Genomic DNA, 20,138 nt, shown 5'->3' with positions numbered 1-20,138 from the left:
TCCTTGGGTGGGGTCCCTGCCAGTTCCAGTGGCAGTCATTCTTGCTGCCCGCCGTCTGTCGCCTGCTCCTGGGCATGTTCTGCCTTTCTTGCACTCAGATGCCCCCCACATGGTCACTTAGGGCTGGCTCTTTGCTTGACAATGGTTGCGGTAAGGTCATTTCAAAGAGCATCCTTCTTAGTATGTTTAAATAGCTATAGAAAAAGCTGCTGCACCCTCACCTCTTCAGAGACCCAGCCAGCAAGAATGGTGCGCTCACTCTATCTCGGGGGAGTTAGGAGAGGGTTGGGCGTGCTTAGCAGGTTTGTGATGTAAACAGTGCCCATCCCTGAGCTGAGCAGGACCTACATTTTGGGCTTCAGGTTCTCTAAAATTCTCTTAAATTGGACATTATTACATGTCAAATTTAGTTAACCTTGGTCAGTACAGTCTTGGGTGGGGGTTGTTTGGCCCCTGGAGACGGGCCTGTGTTGAAGCTAGACTCTGCCACGTGACGTGGCAATATGGCTGTGAGCAGGAAAACAGCTCCTAGTTGGCTTGAGAGGTTCAGACGAGATGGTGTGTGCAAGTGGTTAACACCAGGACATAGCATATGTTAAGTTAGCTTTATAATTTATTTTGGATCTCTACCTACCCATCCACCCACCCACCTACCTGCCTGCCTACCTACCTACCTACCTACACCTTTGTGGTTTAGACCCACTGCCGCCCCATGAATTGCAGGTGCGCGGGAGAAGAGTAGGAAATCATGGGTGGGGACATAGTGTGGGCTTAGAGTCCACTGAGAGCCTAGCACGTGAAGGGAATGTTGTCTGTCTCTGGGTCATCAGTCACTAAAGGCCTGAGGTCCCTTTATCCCTTGAACAAAAGTAAAACAAGGCAAGTGGTGATGAGACCTAACTCCTGATGGCAGGGGCTGTAGATCCCTTCAGGGGCCTAGGTGAGGGGCCATAGTCACTTGGGTCCCTCCTGCTCTTAATGGCTGGGTTAGGGATAGAGCCCAGCCCTGCCGAGAAGGTGAGTCGCCCGGGGCCAGGACAGGAAAGGCTAGGCTCAGCTGTGCAGAAAAGAAGAATGGGCCGGGCGCAGTGGCTCACGCCTGAATCCCAGCACTGTGGGAGGCCGAGGCGGGTGGATCACTTGAGGTCAGGAGTTCGAGACCAGCCTGGCCAACATGGCAAAACCCCGTCTCTACTAAAAATACAAAAATTAGCCCGGCGTGGTGGTGCGTGCCTGTAGTCACAGCTACTTGGGAGGCTGAGGTGGGAGAATTACTTGAACCTGGGAGGTGGAGGTTGCAGTGAGCCAAGATCTCGCCATTGTACTCCAGCCTGGGTGACAAGAGCAAAACTCCATCTCAAAAAAAAAAAAAAAAAAAAAAAAAAAAGCTGTGGTGTGCAGTGGCTCATGCCTGTAATCCTAGCCCTTTGGGAGGCTGAGGTGGGCAGGTCACCTGAGGTCAGGAGTTCAAGGCCAGCATGGTAAAACCCTGGCTGGGAAAAAAAAAAAAGGGTAGAGCTGAGCAGTGGAGCAGTGTCCCAGGACAATTGGGAAATGAGCCTTTCCTCTCTGGTACCTGGGCTTGGCACAGGAGTCCTGGTCATGCCCTACAGCTGCCTCTGCAGAGAGCCACCGGGCATTAGGGATATTCCTTCTAATCATCCCACGTAATGTTTGTGCTGCGTGGAAGGGCATGTAGAGGAGTGTTCTCTGCACGGTAATTGACTCACTCCGTCGTCACGATTAGTTAGGAGGCGCCCAGAGCAGGATGATGATCAGAGGTTCCTCGTCCCCATTTTACCGATGAGGAACTGGGGCTTAGAGAGGCCACATGGCTACAAAGTAGTTTTATCTGGATCTTCCCCTCTATTAAGCAAGGGCTGGCAGAGCTGGGTGTGCTACTGAAGGAGCAGACATGTGTGGGCTTGGTGCCATGGAAGTGGCCACAGGCAGAGCAGTAGCACACTCCACTCTGGGCTCAGCATGGCATCAGGTACTTGTTTACATGTTGTTGTCTCCCTCTGAACCGAGTTTCCTATTTGTTTATCTTTGTGTCCAGTACACAGTAAGTGCTCAATAGATTTTTTGAGTGCACCCCTGTGTCTGGCGTTGTGACATAGAGACCTCAGAGGTGGACAGGGCTGAGGTGTGCTGCTCGTGGGTGTGAGGTCTGGCCCACCCTGCACCTCCAGAAGACAGTGAGGCCCCAGCCAGGTGGACAGGCTGTGGACAAGGGGCTGCAGCCCTGGCAGGAGGGCCTGGGAACCAGACGGGCACCACCGTTGTCAGCTATTTAGCATTTCTGGAACACCTCTGTGTGCAAGTACCCAGGAGCTGTAGGGGACTCAGAGGCGCCAATGAGACACGGCCCCTCCCCTCCAGGAGAGTGGCCTTTCAGGAGGATGGAAGGCTTTCCTCAGTAATTATGACACCACCTAAGCAGTCAATGGTTATTTGTTGGATATTGTTGAATAATTGAAATAAAGGGCTGATGAGCCTTGGGAGGTTACTGAGATCAGAAAAAGTAGGGGGCTTTGGAGGGCTCTGGGCCCATGTGCATCTACAGTGATTCCCAGCCCACTGCCTGACCCCTCACGCTGGGATCAGCCTCTGCAGGTTGGCCTGGGCACGGGTGTGTGTGCAAACATATGTGCGTGTCTGTGCGGCGTTGGGGTACACAAGCGTGTGGCCGTAGCTCTGCAGAGCCTGGTGCTCAGGCAGCCCGGGACAGGGCTCTGCCTCTTGCAGAAGCCAATTCGTTTCACTGAATTCCATGACCACAGACAGTCCCTGGGAGGCCAGCCAGCCAGCTGGCAAAGGCTGGGCATGCTTCTTGTCCCAGGGGGCCCGGGCAAGTAGCTGGCTAGATCCGGCAAGTTCATCCCCTCGACTCAAGCACCAACTTGAGACATCTGCTCAACCGATGCTGGGTCAGTAGCATCCGGTTTAAGTACTGAAGGGAACACAGGTTTGTCAGGCTCGCTGTCTCCAGGCGAGGGCCTCAAGAGACATAAATCTCTTGTGGGGAGGGGTCCTGTGTCTGGGCACAGGCAGCCCAGAGTGTCTGTGCCTGTGAATGCCCGTGTGCCTTGACCTTGGATTGCCTGTATCTTTATGGTGTCACTGTGTGTGTGTCTGTTGACATGGTAGGGTATAGTGGCATGTTGCAGTAGAAAGACCGATGGACTGGTAAACAAAAGATGTAAATTTTGGTTCTAAAGACCTCCTTTCCTGGCTCTCTGATCCCTGCAAGTCAGATAATCTCTCTGAGCTTCAGGTGTTTCACCTGTGTAATAGAAAAAAATAATACCAGCTCTGCTTTCTGTAAAGTGTAAGAATACAATGAAATAACATATGTGAAGATGCTTTGTTAATTACCATGTACAGTGCAAATGTGAGAGATTATTATCGTCATAGCCCAGCGCATCAGAATGAGACGTTGTATATGGCTTAAAATCATCCATCCAGTGAGCAGTGTTGAAATGTAGGTCAGATCGTAGCCTCAGAAGTTTAGAGAGGGAACCACCTAATCTCACAGGCCACCAAATGTGAAGGTGCTTTGAAAGCTGCAAAGAATGACATAAATGCAAAGTGACAATTATGTTTAAGTCTAGAAGGGACGTTTTAGTCCTCTTGTTTCCTAATCTGGAATCATAAAGATCCGAGAGGCACTGGAACCTCGTACACAGTTGTATTTGTACGGGTTTGTAGATTTGTACGTGTGCCTCTATTTGCGTCTATGGACTCATGTCAGGCACCTACTCTGTGACAGTCATTCATCAAGTGCCTGCCTTGGACTAAATGCATCGGTCTAGGCATTCTGGATGCCAGCATGAATCAGACACCCACACTTCCCTCAAGGAGCTGACTGTTACCATGCTGGGTAGGGGAACTATAGGAGAGGAAGGGTCTTTCAGCTCAGTCTAGGCAGGGGATGCGAGGAGGGGGGACTAGGGGCAGGGAATCCAGGATACGAGGCTAGAAAAGCGAGTAACAGTTTGCTGATAAACCTGACGGGAAGGTGGTGCGGTCAGAAGAACAGTCTATGCCTAGGGGCTGAGGCCGGAAGGAGTTTGCTTTCGCGCTTGGTGCTGTCTGTTGGGACCACAGTGTGGAGAAGAGACCAAGGCGATCCAGCCAAATCCTGGGGACCGTCCTGCACATGAGCTGAGGAGCTTGGCTGGATCCTCCTGGCCCCCGGGAACCCCCGTGGCAAGGGTTTAAGCTCTGCAGAGTGGCATAATCAGCTTTGCATTTTGGAAAGCTCCCAGAGCCCCAGTATTGCCACATATCTTGTGGCAGGAGCGCTGGCCAGATGTTGGGCTCCGTGTGATAGTGAGGGATCGCTGCATATGGTGGGCGGTGCGCTGGGATTTGCACTAGGCAGGGAGGGGGATGGGGAGGATGGAGTGGGAGTGAAGTACGAATCAGGATGTGTGGAGCGGGGGAAGGTAGCAGTTCTTGAGTGACTATCACGTGTCAGCTTTTGCTACATCACCTCATTTAATTCTTATAACATCACTGTGAAGTAGATATCATCCCATTTTATAGATGAGGAAAGCAAGACTCAGGGAGGTTAAAGAGCTTGAAGTTACTCCTAAGCAAAGAGCAGAGTGAAACTCCCAGCCCGGCTCTGCCCTCTCCAAAGCCTACATGTCTGGAATTTCCACCCCCTCCCCTCTGCACTGGAAGTGTGGACAAATTCAGTCCCCTGGCTTGACAGATGAGGAAACCAACCTGGGCTCAAATCTGTTCCCGTGAACTGTGTTACTGTTTTTCAGCTGTTCCACGTCACCACGGATCAGATTCTTTTCTTTCAGAGTATTAGCAACGCCTCCTAATTCAGGGCTACTTGCAGATTTGATAAGCATATTTTACATTCCTTTGCTCAACCCATCAGCAAAGATATGGAATAAAACAGACCCCGTGACAGATGCGAGAATGAACCACTTGCTACGCTTCCTTGGAGCCGTTGAGGGGCACGGCCCGAGCCATCTGCTCACCCTTCTCAGCGTGTTAGCCCCCTCCCTCCACAGAGGGAACCTCAGGCAGGCCCAGAGCAGAAGCATCGCCTCCCGCTTTGCCCTAAGACTCCATCGCAGAAGAGTTGGCGGAAGAGAACGTGCTTTTCACAACGCTGCGCTTAGGGCCAAATGTCCGGGGGAAGGGCCAGGAGTTGTTCAGACCTGGCTCTCGTGGAGACTCCAAGCACGACCCAGAAGCATGCGGGGCCTGAATGCTGGGCCAGCCGTAAAGCTCCTTGCACCAGGTGTGGGGTACACACAGCACCCCTGCCTGGCACTCCCCGCCCTCTCTGGACCTGTCAGGACCTGGAGAGGTGGCCTGGCACTAGGGGGTCCACCGTTTCCTCCTGGGCTGGGTTGCACGGAATTGAATCCAACAGGGAAAAAAGTGTGCTGAGCACCTACAGGCCTAGCACATGTGGTGTAGGTGAGAGATGCCAGCAGGACTGCATATGGCAGAGGGGTGGCCTGTCAGGGCCCCCAAAGGCTTTCTCCGCATGCCCGATGGAAGCTGGTGCCCATCGTGAAATGTCAAGCGTCTTTATTTTTAGGTCATTGCTGTGTGGTAACTGTGGTTCCCTTTCACTGATCAGAAGCTCTGGTTGGCTTTCACATCTCTGATTAGTTCAGAATAAAAGAAAGTCAAATGACTCCCTCTGTCACAAATGCAGCTTGTTAAAGAAACAGTTTAAAGCCCAGAATTTATGGGCAGTAGGAGTTTTTCCAGAATCTGCCCTAGGCGCTAGGGATTCAGCAGTAAACAAAACAGACAAAGGGGCAGACCCTTTGTGAAGCTATCTTCTCAAAACCTGAGAAGCAGACAGGATGGACACCTTCCTACCTCCATTTTATGGATGAGGAAACTGAGGCTCCGAGAGGCTGCTCCTGTAACTAGGAAATGGACAAGCTGGGCTCATGCCCACTTTGCTCTTTCCATGACCTCACGTGACCCCTAATGATTTTACAAGTGCTGATCAAGACAGTGCCCATTTGGCACCGGTAGAATCGGATTAGAAGCCCCACCTCAGCCTGAAATTCTTAGCAGTTGTGTAGATCCAATCAGAACCTTCACAAATACTAAGCTGCACTGGCAATATGTCCTCTCTGTGTGATCCTTTCTTACACTAGGGGGTCTGGGGTCTTCAGAAGATGGTTCAGAAGCAGCAGGCCTCCCCTCCCATGGGGCATGTGCCCTTGGGCACCCTGAGCCCTCATGAAGGCTCCCGCGAGTTCTCTCCTCCTCCCACAGCCTTTCTGCCCTCACGGCCCCTCTGCTGTGCTTTCCTGAAAAGAGCCCCTGAAGGATCTCCAGCCTTGGGGCTGGCCTCACCCTCCACAGACAGCACGGGGCTCCCCAGTCCCCTGGCATCCTTTCCAGATGCTTCCTCTGCTGTGCTCCTTAAATTGCCCTCTTTGGCCCTTCTCCAGCCCTCACTGCCGTGTCACTCTGCATAGCTTAGTGACAGTGCTCTTGAAGGTCAGCCCTTCTGACCCCTAGCCAAGCCTCCTTATCCTCAGTATCTTTCTCAGACAGCTTTGGTCTCCGGCGTTGGCAGCCCTCCCCTTCCTTGCTCCCACAACACACCAGGGTCCTCTTCTGCACCTGCGAGCATTCTCTCTCTATCACCTGTGTGAGCTCTGCCTCTCTCCAGCTTGACTGTGGCCGCCACCTATGCTAAGACCGGGCACCTCTGTTCACCCTCCGTGTGCATGTCTTTGGAGGCCTCCCAGAACTTGAGCCATGATGGTCTACCCCGCAGACATGCCTCAGCTAGAGGATGGATGGAGGGGCCAGGGATGCCCTTCCCGCTGGTCTTATGTCTACAGCTGGTCACAGTAGGTTTCCATTTGTGTGTCCCACTGTCACCTAAAAATTAATGTGGCAAACCACAAGGTATTTTGCAATCACAGAAAATGAAAGTTGAGTAGGATGTTGAGGGCCATCTTACTCAGGTCTCCAGGAGAGCTGTGGACCCTCTTCTCCCTCTGTGCTGCCAGTACTGCTCTGGGTTGGCCCCTCCTCGGGGAGGGCCCAAAAGCCATCTTTGGTTCCTGACATCGTGCAGGGTATGAAGAGCAGCCTATGGTCCGTCTGCAGGGTCAGGGCATCTTTCTCCCCCCTTCCCCAGCATCATTTCTGCTGGGGATTAGTCATGCCAGAGCCCGGCTGAGTCAGAAGGGACTTCTGGGTGGTTTGTGGCCAGGCTGGAGTAGTGAGGCAGGACTTTCTAGGTTTATGTCTCTGTGCCCCAGGAGACAAGCATGTCAGGGCCCAGCCGTGCACAGGTGTTATGTGAGGGGTGGGGAGTAAAACAAACTTCCGTTCTAAACTCGGTGAATGCAAGAGAGGGAGAGGAGCTGAGATTCGGTCCCTGAGACCCTCCCGCAGGCTGACAGGCATGCGCGGTGCCAGCTCCACATGGCAGGGGTGTTCACAGCTGTACAAGTCCTCCACTTTCCATAGTTGTCCACTTCGAGTATTGCCTGGACTTCAAATAGATATTGCTAAATTTAACATTTCTTTTCACTTGATTTTCTTTTTTTTGAGACAGAGTCTCGCTCTGTCTCCCAGGCTAGAGTGCAGTGGCATGATCTTGGCTCACTGCAACCTCTGCCTCCCAGGTTCAAGCAATTCTCCTGCCTCAGCTTCCCTAGTAGCTGGGACTACAGGCGCGTGCCACCACGCCCGGCTAATTTTTTGTATTTTTAGTAGAGATGGGGTTTCATCGTGTTAGCCAGGATGGTCTGAATCTCCTGACCTCATGATCCACCTGCCTCAGCCTCCCAAAGTGCTGGGATTATAGGCGTGAGCCACCGCGCCCAGCGATTTTATTTTCAATAAAGGTGATTCATTAAGTAGATCACAAATGTAATTGTGTATCTGTGAACAAAAGCTTTCTCATATAAATAAACTTTTAACTCAAATCCTTTTTCAGAGCTTGTGTTATGATTTTATGGTTCGGAAAATGTGGTCATAAAGAGAGAGAGATGCCTTCTGCTGGGGCAGAGCGTCTGCCCTGAAGTTCCCCCAAGGATGTATTATTTATATATATATATATATATATAAAATTATATATTATTTAGATATATAGTCTAAATAATATATAATTTATATATCTAAATAATATATAATTTATATATATATATATGGGTGTGGGTTTTTTTTGTAGAGATGGAGTCTCACTATGTTGCCCAGGCTGGTCTCAAACTCCTGGCCTCAAGGGATCCTCCTGCCTTGGCTTCTCAAAGTGCTGGGATTACAGGCGTGAGCCACGGTGCCTGGCCAAGGATATATTTTAAGTGGGGCTCTGAGGGGTGACTCAAGCCTCCCCCAGGCAGGAGGGGAGTTGGTGGGGGCATATTACACAGCCCTGGAAGTGTGGCTCGTGGGACAGGAGGAGGCTGGGGCTGGAAGGGGGGCCAGGGCCAGCCCCAAACAGGCCTGGAATGCTACACTGCTTGGATCCACCTCTGGCCTTACAGGCTGTGTCTGTGCCTGCAGGACGGAGAAGAGCAGGAGGAGCCGCGTGGCAAGGAGGAGCGCCAAGAGCCCAGCACCACGGCACGGAAGGTGGGGCGGCCTGGGAGGAAGCGCAAGCACCCCCCGGTGAGTGTCGCATCCTACGTACCCTCCTGTGCACACACACAACACACACGTGCCTGGGCTGTCGATGGCAGTGATGTGTGTCCTGCAGGGACCTGGAGACATTTAAGACCAGGTGATGGTGTGTACCCCTCCAGCTGCAGATACCCCATTCTTCAAGTCCCACCCTCACATTTTCCTGTTTTCTTATTTATTTATTTACTTTTTTACTGAGATGGAGTCTCACTCTCTTGCCCAGGCTGGAGTGCAGTGGCGTGATCTCGGCTCACTGCAACCTCTACCTCCTGGATTCAAACAGTTTTCCCAGCTCAGCCTCCCAAGTAGCTGTGATTACAGGCATGTGCCACCATTCCCGGCTAATTTTTGTATTTTTAGTAGAGGTGGGATTTCTCCATGTTGGCCAGGCTGGTGTCAAACTCCTGACCTCAAGTGATCCGCCCACCTCGGCCTCCCAAAGTGCTGAGATTACAGGCATGAGCCACCGCACCCGGCCACATTTCCCTGTTTTCTGTATGGAGAACTGGAGGCCCTGAGAAGCCAAGGGACTTGGCTGGTTGGTCTTGGGCCTAAGACTTGGACCAGGCCCCTGACTCCTGGCCTCCCTCTGGAAGGTAAGCAAGAGGGCCTGCCAGAATCCCAGGCTGGACTAAGATCTCCCTGGACTGTCTATGCAGGCCGCTCCCTACCACACTCTCACCCTGGGTCTCAGCCCCCACCTGGAGGAAGGGAACTGAGGCCTGAGAGTCTGATCAAATGGGAAGGGGGAGATGCAGGCTGAGGAGTCTCTGTGAGGGAGCAGGAGAACCAGGGCCCTGGGGAAGGAAGTCCTGCAGGCAGGTAGGCTGCAGGGCCAGCCCCAGCGCCAGGCTTCTGGGAACCAGTGCCGCTGAGGCCTGGGGGCAGCTCTGGAGAACAAGACCCCTGGGCTGTAGGAGCCTAACTGGCTTATGTCTTAAACTCAGACATGGAGCAGTCATTATTTCCCAGCACCAGAGACAGCTGGTTCCTTTCTTTTACCCGCTTCCAGCTGAGAATGGTAAACTTGGAGCAAGAAGGTAAGGGGGAGTCAGAGGCTCTGGATTTGTTACTCAGCCCTTCGAAGAAATGTTCTCAGCAGGCATGGAGCCCAGGACTTGCTCCCTTGGGGTAGAGAGCTGGGTTGAAGGTGACTGAAGTGAAATGGGACAGTAGAGGCGGGGGGTGAGTTCCTGGAGGTGGGAGGTGTGGGAACCTGCTGGGTACTGAGATGCACCCCTGCCAATTCTGCCTGAAGATTTGGGGTGGTGGGGGGGCGGAGTGAAGGCATTTTACTGGTAAGTAATTTTAAACCTTTTAATATTAAAGCAAACGTGGATATGTTATGGCCTGGAATGAAAAATTCACGTGACGTTGAAAGATAAAACGGGGCTTCAGAGAGGACTTTCGGGCTGGCAGCAGACTCCAGATTCCCAGGGCCCCTGCACCCTCCCTTACCCACAGGGCACCTTGATGGAGAAGGTGTGGGAGGAGAGCCAGGCTGGAGTCAGAGCACACTGGTGACTCCATATTTGCAGCGTGCCCTGCCTCTCTCCTGAGGCTTGGCAACGTGCAATCTGCTAAGCAAACTCCTCGTGTCCCAGCCCAGTTTCTGAGGACAAGAGCCACTACCTGTAGCAAATAAAGACCCAGCAACCCTTTGACTCATCTTTGTGAGTCTCTGGAATCAGAGGGTAGCCACATCGCTGAGAGGTGGAGTGAAGCACTTGGGTGAAAAGGTACAAGGAAGTCAGGGGCAGGAGTGTGGGGACATCACCTAGACAATGACAGAGAAGCGGGGCATGGCCGAGTGAGGGGAGAGGGGCCGGCCGTCCTATATCCCCTGGCCTGAAGCACGCTCCAGTGCAGAAGGAAAAACACTGTCTTTGGGGTCCAAGAGACCTGAGTTCAAATTCTGGCTCCACCACTGACCACCTGTGTAACCTTGAACTGCTGCTGCCTGAACCTCAGGTTCCCCTTCTAAAAATAGAGGAGAAAAGGATGCATTCCTCCTTGCCCCTGTGAGAATGAAATGGTGCAAGCACCAAGAAGCCTCAGCAAAGGTCGGGCCTGCCCCTGCCTGGCCAAACCTTTCCTCTTCAGGAGGCCACGGCAACCATAGTTTGACAGAAGAGCAGCACCTTGATTTAATGCTTCCCAGCATGCGTCCTTGAGCAAGTCACCTAACCTCTCTGGGCTGCTTCCTCATTGGGAAAACATGGCTGCCAGTAAAACCTGCCCTGTCCACCTCCTGGGGCACTTGGCAAACAGCAAAACAGTCCAAATTTGCAGGCTGGGCCAGGCGCAGTGGCTTGTGCCTGTAATCCCAGCAATTTAGGAGGCCGAGGCGGGTGGATCACCTGAGGTCAGGAGTTTGAGACCAGCCTGGCCAACATGGTGAAACCTTGTCTCTACAAAAATACAAAAATTAGCCGGGCATGATGGCGGGTGCCTGTAATCCCAGTTACTCGGGAGGCTGAGGCAGGAGAATCACTTGAACCTGGAAGGGGAAGGTTGCAGTGAGCCAAGATTGTGCCACTGCACTCCAGCCTGGGCAACAGAGCGAGACTCCGTCTCAAAAAAAAGAAAAAAAAAAATGCAGAGCTGGCTGTGTAAAAAACCTGTTCCACTGCAGGGCCCAGTGTCCACCAGGCTGGGGTGCAGGCCTGTGGGGTGGGAGCCCAGCATCGGCCTCTCAGCAGCCCTGGGAGGCGGGGCGCATCCCGTGCCCCTTGTGGCCTGGATGTGTTCTAGCCCAAGTCCTAGGTTACACCTGACGTCGACTGGCCTCTCAGGAGAGGCCCAGGGTGAGGAGGAGCATGGGAAAGGTGAAGCTGATTGGGAAGTCAGCTGTTGGGAAAGCGACTCCTTGCACATTGGAGGAACCGAGAGAGACTGATCCAGAGGACAGCAGCCAGCATGGCCCTTCCTGGGAGCCCATGTTGGGGGATTCCTGCTGCAGCCAAGGCTCAGCCCTTGTGGCTGCAGGTGCTGGTCCTGGCCTCTTCCCCTCCCGTGCAGGAGCACAGGAGAGAGGGCTTCTGAGGACCTGTTGCAGCTGTGGCCCTGGGAATAGATTTGCCAGGGAGCTTTAAAGCAGCTGAGTGTGTCATCCAGCTAAGCCTGGGGAGGGAGCTTGGCTCAGGTCCTGACAGGTGTGACGGGGGATGGGGACTGGGAATTAAGAGATGAAACCCTGGCTGGAGACTGTGAGCTTCCACAGCCGGCGCTGGACAGGGAGCGTCCAGATATACCCACTAGTGCCCTCACCAGGTCCCACCCCCAAGCTCGAGAAATCCTGGGCTCTCTCCTCCTTTTGCCCCCAAGGACTGTCTGTCTTGGCCTTCAACAGGCATCTGTCCCTGAGTGCCTTCTGCCCCCTGGCATTGCCCTCACCCAAACCAGACTCCACCTGCCCCCTGCATGCCCAGGCCAGTGTGCTCCCTTCACGACAAACACTTTCCACTTCCTGAGCACTGACCACGTGCGGGAAGCCACCAGAGGAAGATGCCTTCTATTTCAGTCAAGTGTGCTGGAGAGAGGAGGCCACACATAATCACAGTAAATGTAGCACCGGCACGTCCTTCTTCAGGAACCCCCTGGGACTCCATTTTTTAGGGGACAGGATCTGAATTCCAGCCCCTCACCATCTGACCACTCCTTCCCCTGCTATGCCTGATGCCACCCCTTTGGCCACAGAAACCTCACCTTCTCACTGCTCCCCAAACACAACAGCCAGCCATTCCTCCTGCCCGCCCCTTACACAGTTCCACAGCCTGCCTTCTCTCCGCCTGCCCCAGCACCACAGCACGGCAGAACCTAGCCTGAAAATGAAGCCCAGTTCAGCCACTGTGACCCACATTGGCCTCTCCCTTCTCAAACTGTCTCTAAAATTAATAAAAGTGAACTGATAAAGACAAGTTCCAAGCCTACCGATCACACACATGGGACTGCAGTGGTCTGCAGACCTCACTTTGAGAAGCATTGGTTGTTACCTGTTGGTACAGAACTGAGTATAACTATTCAGAAGCTTTTATGTGTGTGTGACAATGTTGCCACATCCACGTGCTGTGATTTTACATTTTACAACCGTATCATTTCTTGGTGCATTGAGCATTTAAAAATCTGAAACCAAAGCTTGAGCTTTCGCCCCCGACAGTTTGAAAATGCACCGCCGTTGCATAATCGCTGAGCTGTGCCACACTGAGTTTGCCTGCTTCACTGAGGACAGAGACCAGCAGTAAAGGCTCATGGTTATGCAGCATGTTACTGCCTACAAAGGCCTGTTACAGGGGGTACCTCATTGGATGCCGACAAACCTGTGCGAGGTAGTTGGGGACCACTTTCATTATCCCCACATTCGGAAGAAGAGACCGAGGTTCAGAGAAGATGATCAGGACTTGGACTTCACACCTCCCAACTGCAAAGCCTATGGTGCTTTTTTCTCCTTATCACTGCAGCCATGCAGTTTGGCTACTGGGTACCTACCCAGGGGTCCTCTTTCAGTTAATATGTGAATTCAGGGCTGCTGGAAAAAGTGTGTGGAACTGGTCCAAAAAGCATACAAAGAAAATGTAACTGAAGAGAGTTATTGACAGAAATACCAGGGAGCCTGTGTGTAAGTGCCGAAGGCTGCAGGGGGCTGAGGGCAAAGAGGTGGGCCTGCTTAAAACCAGCAACGGCCTGGTTGTCTGCAGCACTGGCCAGAGAGCCAGGATGCTGCAGTCAGAGCCGGCAACAGGAAACAGGAAGTCAGCTGCAGGGCAGGGCGGGGCTTAGGAAGGGAGCTGGCACCTGGGCCAGGGCCTGTGGGCTGGCCAGTGCCCATGATAGGGAGGCGGGGGCCGGTGCGTGGAGCTGAGCCCGTCTGTGGGTGTGAGGTGGGGAGGAAGGGGCAACCTCTAAGGATGTTGCAGGGTGACAAGTGTGGGTGTCTGAGGCTGGTTCCTGCCTGGTCGCCAGCCCAGACAGTCCTGCAGAGGCCTTTGTCCTTCGTGGGTGGTTCCGGTTGGAGCCCTGAAGGGGGAGTTTCTACCTTTGCCCACCAGGCCCTGGGGGGTGAGTGGCCTTGTGGGGCTCCATCCCCTATTTACTAGCGATGCGTATTTATTCATTGACGATTTATACCCACCAACTTCCTCCAGGGTTATTTTTGCTCAGAGGGAGCACTCTGAGGTCACCTCCTGCTAAGAATAACCCAGAATGGGAGGGAGGAGGAGGAGGGGGCCGGGCGCTGGTGCTGAGCTCAGCTGAGCCCAAGCTGGTGTTAGGGCTGACCCTCCAACACCGCAGGAGTGAGCCAGTCCAAGAGGGCAAACTGCCCCACTTCAGAGCAGATGACTTGGGGTAACCTAAATGGGGAAGTCAGGGAACCATTCTGCTGCAGGCAAAAGTCAGCTAGGTACAGCTTATGGCAGCTGTTGGAGGTTTGCAGCACTGGCTAGCTTTCCGGCCTAATAGGACCTTTGATTGTTCTCCAAGTGAAGACAGAGCTCAGCAGCCCTGCTTGTTTTCAGATCAGAGCCGCTCCTGGGCTAACCCTCCGGACCTCGGCTGGGTGACATGGTGCCCCTAGCATTTATGCACACAACTTCCTGACATCGTGTCTCCCACTCCTGGGCTGCATGCAGCCCTTGGCCCACCCCCGGAGGTGGCTTTTCTTCCTGTGAGGCTGCATCAGTACACGCTGCTGCCCACTCTGTCTCCTCATGTTTTGGAAGGCGTGAGGAAGATAGGCCAACACACTGCTTGTGAGGTAGAGCCTATGGTTATGAACCTTGCAGCTCCACCCACCCACTCCCCAACCTGAGTGGTGAAATCAACGCCCGCTACTGGAGTGCCGCATGGAAGGACCTAGCCCGTGATGGGGACTTAAGTGCGGTGGGACTCCTAAGGATGCTGGGGAAGCCAGGGAAGACAGAGGAGGTGGGGCTTGACCTGGGCCTCAGAAGGGAGGTGACATTTGGAGAAGTCAAGGGGAAAGTGAGAGGCACCCCCGACCCCAGCTGAGCTGGGTGTGGAGGAAGGAAGGCATGCAGGGCGGGGCGAGTGTGGGGAGGCCCAAAGGCAGGGGCCGTGAGCATGCAGGCACAGGCCTGGCTGAGGGGACTAGGGATTCATTGAAAAATGTATACGGGGCTGGGTGCAATGGCTCACGCCTGTAATCCCACCACTTTGGGAGGCCGAGGCGGGTGGATCACTTGAGGCCAGGAATTTGAGACCAGCCTGGCCAACATGGCAAAACCCCGTCTCTACTAAAAATACAAAAAAGCCGAACGTGATGGCACATACCTGTGGTCCCAGCTACCTGGGAGGCTGAGGCACGAGAATCGCTTGAACCTGGGCAGGCAGAGGTTGCAGTGAGCCAAGATTGTGCCACTGCACTCCAGCCTGGGCTACAGAGGGAGACTCTGTCTCAAAAAAATAAATTTTATATATATATATATATAAATAAAAAAAATAAATAGTAGCTGGGTATGGTGGTACACCTGTGGTTGCAGCTACTTGGGAGCCTGAAGCAGGAGGATCTCTTGACCCTGGGAGGTTGAGGCTGCAGTGAGCCATAATTGTGCCACTGCACTCCAGCTGGGTGACAGAGCAAAACCCTGTCTCAAAGAAAGAAGAAAAATGTTCTCAATCTTGATTGGAAAGGTAGTTTGCAGGCAGCCTGAGGGGCTTTTACTCTTTATCCTCTCTGAAAAATGTGTTATCTGGAAGGTTGTGAGGAGGCGGATATGACGTGATGGCAGTCGTGTTTGAGAAATTGGCTCTGGCACCCATGAGCATGGCGTTCATTCCTGAGCATGAGCACATGCTGGGAGAGGGGAGGGGGCGGGGGCGCCAGCAAAGTCCCAGGGCCTGTGGGGGTGGCAGTGGCAGGGCAGAATTGGCCAAGCCTATGCTGCTGGCCCTGGGAACGCTGGAGAGGAAGGGGCGAAAGGAGGCCCTAGCAATGGCACAACAGGGACAGCATCAGCGTTGTTGTCAGAGACGAGGCTTCTGGAAGGGAGCAGATGGGGAAGGGGCCCCTGTCGAGGCCACCTTACATAGCTGGTCTTATTTGGGGAGCATTTAAGTAGAATCTCAGAATCTCCTTTTTTTTTTTTTCCCGAAAATAATCCCTCTGTTTATTTTCATCTCTCCACATCCCAGGGCCACCTTCAGCAAGTCATTCATTCCCACAGGTCCTGGCTTTGGTGGCCTTCCTGGGCCCCCATGAGCTTTTCTAGGGCCCGGGCTGCACCTGCATCGTTCCTCCTGTTGCAGGTACGCGCCGGCACACACATCGGAGGAGACCTGTTGACATGGGTTTTCTTTCATCATCCCCACCTAGAGAATTTTGTACATTTTGGTTCTCCTACCTCAAGAAAGACATAAGCGAGTTGGAAAAGCTCCAGAGAAGGGCACTAAATTGATCAAGGGGAAGGCAAGGCTGCCAAGAGAGGACAGACTAAAGAGATTAGGACTCCCCAGTCTGCAGAGACAAAGGCAGAGGACGTGATTAAGCCTATGAAATCATGTCGGGTGCGGTGGGCTGAGCACAGCACAGCTTGGGGGCAGAGGGAGGACACCCATTAGAAATTTCAGAAAGGTAAATGAAGCACAGAAAAGACAGCACCGTCTTCCATGGTGGGTTCCCTTCTTACCAAATCTGTCACCCTAGGGATGGCAGAAACTGAAAACAGAAGCAACTTCAAAAGAGATTTACTTAATGTACGGGATCTCTCATACATAATGGCTTTTTGGTTTTTGTTTTTGTTTTGAGACGGAGTCTCACTCTGTTGCCCAGGCCGGAGTGCCACTGCACGATCTCGGCTCACTGCAACCTTTGCCTCCCAGGTTCAAGCACTTCTCCTGTCTCAGTTTTCTGAGTAGCTGGGATTATAGGCGTGCACCACCATGCCTGGCTAAATTTTTTTTTTAAGGGTCGAAGGGATTTATTGAAAATGAAAGTACACTCCACAATGTGAGAGCGGGCCTGAGCATAGGGGGCTCAAAGGCCATTTTTTTGTATTTTTAGTAGAGATGGGGTTTCACCATGTTGGCCAGGCTGGTCTCGAACTCCCAACCTCAGATGATCCGCCTGCCTCGGCCTCCCAAAGTGCTGGGATTACAGGCGTGAGCCACTGAACCGAGCCAGCATAATGGCTTTTTAAAGGGAGCCTCCAGCTCACTCTGAAATCCTTTGAGGTTGACTTCAAAAAGCACAGCCAGGCCCTTTTCCAGGTGGACCAGTGTCCCCGCTGGAAACAGAACCCTGAGTGGGCCGGCCACTCACCACGCATGGTCATTCTGGCATCCATTTGCCGTGGCTTGTGATGGCCTAGCCAGGCCACGGACTGAGTGACCTCTAAGGCTTTGCTGAGCCCAGAGTTCTCTCCTCAGACACACGGGTGGAGAGATCTCTGGGCAGGAGGGAGACAGGCAGCTCCCAGCAGACATGGTAAGGCGAATGTTAGGACCTGGAGGGGGTGCCCAGGCTGGGACGAGAGTTTCCAGAGTCGGCCCTCTGTGGCCTCTGGTCCTGCCATACCTGACCCCACTGGCTGCGCTTTTAGCCACCCTACAGGGAAAAGGGAAATTGGAGGAGTCAGGGTCCTAGCTTCATAGCGTTGGAGCCTGCTCCATCCACCCCAGGAAGGCTGAGCAAGGGGGCATCTGGGGACCCCTGGCCCCTCCTGGAGTGGGCATGGGGCAGGCGTCTCTGGCTCTCCCTGCCACAGGCCACTTCCAGCTGCTATCAGATCTCTGGTAAGGGCTGCCAGGGGGAAGGGGGCTGCAGGAAGGGCGGGGGCGGGCAGTCGTGGCCCCGTGCCAGTGCTTCGGGGGTAGAGCTGCCCTGCTTACGTGGACATGCAGCTGTTTCCTGAAACTGGAGTCAACCTGGAAAGATTCAGGCTGGTTGAGGGTGATGGGCCTGCAGAGCCGAGGAACTGGAAGGAGCGAGGAGTTGCGGTGCGAGTGGAGGGGCTCACTGGTGTGTTTGTGTTGGCATCGCTCAGCTTCCTTGCACCCCTCTGTCCTGTGGCTGGCAGTGGGTGTCTGCAGGCGTGGGGGTGCCTCCTTCTCCTTTCTGTGCATGTGACGGTGAAGAGTCCGTGGCTGGCCTGATGCCAGTGTTCCCGGGTGGCATGGAACGGATCTCACGGAGGCCTTAAAAGCACCATGGCAGGCCCGGCCCTCTGGGTGACCAAGGTGAGGTCGCCCCTGCATCTGCTGGGCTCTGGGGAAGAAGGCAAGAGGAGCTCCCGGTGGGAACGGAAGAGGCAGGGGAGGAGGGAGAATGGCATCTACCCACCCCCCACCCCACAGGACCCCCCTTCCCGGGTGAGTGCTGCATGTGGGCTGCAGCCTGGGGACAGGGCTCCTTACCCCAGGTGCCAGGGCCTCATCTCCCCTGTGCCATGACCCTCACCTCTCCTCCTCCTGGGTTTTAGTTTTTCTGTGTAAATAACTATAGTAAAGCAACACTTAAAAATCACTTCTGGCCAGGCGAGGTGGCTCATGCCTGTAATCTCAGTACTTTGGGAGGCCAAGGTGGGTGGATTACCTGAGGTTGGGAGTTCGAGACCAGCATGGCCAACATGGCGAAACCCCATCTCTACTAAAAATACAAAAATTAGCCGGATGTGGTGGCACACGCCTGTCATCCCAGCTACTAGTGGGGGCTGAGGCAGGAGAATCGCTTGAACCCGGGAGGCGGAGGTTGTAATGAGACGAGATCATACCATTGCACTCCAGCCTGGAGAACAGAGTGAGACTGCGTCTCAAAAAAAAAAAAAAAATCACTTCCATAAAATTAGCTGGATGTGGTGGCACATGCCAGTGGTCCCAGCTCCTTGGGAGGCTGAGATAGGAAAATCGTTGAATTTGAGGCTGCAGGGAGCTATGGTCACACCACTGCACTCCAGCCTGGGCAGCAGAGTGAGACCTTGTCTCAAAAAAAATTTTTTTTGTAATTACTTCCGTAAAAATAAAAAGTTAGGTGTGGTGGCAGGCAACTGTAATCCCTGGTACTAGTGAAACTGAGGCGGGAAGATTGCTTGAGCCCAGGAATTCAGGGCCACAGTGAGCCGTGATCGTGCCACCGCACTCCAATCTGAGTGACAAAGTGATATCCTGTCTCTTAAAAAAAAGAAAAAGAAAAATCGCCTCCCCATATCGGGAGTTTCAGACATTGCCCCACCCTGGGAGGCAAGGCTTTGCCTGGAGTGAAGGAGGGGCAGGAGGTCTGGGTCTGGCCCAGACTTTGGGCAAAGGGGGAAGAGGAGGCGGCGGCAGGGCTGGGGAATTGGTTCTGGCTGGGCAGGCCACAGCAGAGGGCTCCTCCTTGCCTTGCCTCTGGCTTTTGCTTGAGTTGAGCGCTGCTCAGGGGAGGGCCAGCAGCCTCTGCCCGGCCTTTCTTGGGCACTGCACTGCCGCCTCTGCCTTCTCCGAACCCTGGGGGTGTTTGTGAGCTTGCGCTTTTCTGAGACTCAACCCAGAGCGGGAGTCGGCCTTCAAATGCCTCGCCTGTACCTGGGCCATCCTGGAAGCTTTACTGCTCAGAGGCGTGTGACCCAAGGCAGGCCTCAGAAAAGCGAGTATCGTTCCAGCTCCCCTAGGATCCCCATAAAAATTATATTTATTAATTTTATAAGCATATGTATGCCCAGTCCTGTGTGGGATGCTAGAGAGCCGTAGGTGGAGAGGCCTACAAAGTTAAAGAAGATCGGCCGGGTGCGGTGGCTCACCCCTGTAATCCCAGCACTGGGAGGCGGATGGATCACCTGGGGTCAAGAGTTTGAGACCAGCCTGGCCAACATGGAGAAACCCCATCTCTAAAAATACGAAAATTAGCCAGGCATGGTGGCAGGCGCCTGTAATCCCAGCTACTCGGGAGGCTGAGGCAGCAGAGTCGCTTGAATCCGGGAGGTGGAGGTTGCAGTGAGCCAAGGTCACGCCACTGCACTCATGTGGGCGACAGAGCGAGACTTGGTCTCAAAAAAAAAAAAAAAAAAAGTTAAATAAGGCAAGGCTCACAGTCGAGGAGGGAGGCCACAGTAAACAGATAATTAGATTCAGAGGTATGAGGTGTAAGGAGATTGGGTGAGAAAGCGCTTTGTAAACAAACGTGGCATGCATCGGCTGGGACAGGAGTGACAGCTGCGGTGGGTTCACCCCCACCCTTCAGGGCGAGGCTGGGCCAGCAGCTGTCCACACCTGCCAACTACGGGGGGGCTGAGGGGTCCAGATCCTTCCACACACAGACTTTAAAATGCTCCTTAGAAGACAGAAAGTAGAAGAGTGGTGACTGGGGGAGAGGCGACTGGGAAGTTAGTGTTGAATGGAGACAGTTTCTTTTTGGGATCGCGGAAAAGTTCTGGAGATGGATGGGGGTAAAGGTTGTATAACCATGAGAGTGTACTTAAAGTACACTTGAAAATGGTGAAAATGGTAAATGTTATGTATGTTTTACCCCAGTTTTTTAAAAGTTTAAAAAAATGTTTCTAGGC

General features: G+C 53.4%; 1 protein-coding gene across 5 annotated transcripts in view; it reads left to right on the top strand.

Annotated features, from left to right (window-relative positions):
* Positions 1 to 20,138, top strand: part of DNMT3A (DNA methyltransferase 3 alpha) — a 115,874-nt gene that overhangs the window by 34,099 nt on the left and 61,637 nt on the right. For all 5 annotated transcript variants that reach the window (XR_004026936.1, XM_030799422.1, XM_030799421.1 and 2 more), the window contains exon 3: positions 8,527 to 8,631. Coding sequence is in view for 4 of the 5 variants with exons in the window: in XM_030799422.1 (XP_030655282.1) it covers positions 8,527 to 8,631 (105 nt within the window). In the remaining variant the exon portion in view is untranslated. The remainder of the gene's footprint in view (positions 1 to 8,526; positions 8,632 to 20,138) is intronic.

Source organism: Nomascus leucogenys, chromosome 19, assembly GCF_006542625.1.
Source record: "Nomascus leucogenys isolate Asia chromosome 19, Asia_NLE_v1, whole genome shotgun sequence".
In the NCBI taxonomy this organism is placed as follows: Eukaryota; Metazoa; Chordata; class Mammalia; order Primates; family Hylobatidae; genus Nomascus; species Nomascus leucogenys.
This window is presented reverse-complemented; position numbering and strand designations above follow the sequence as displayed.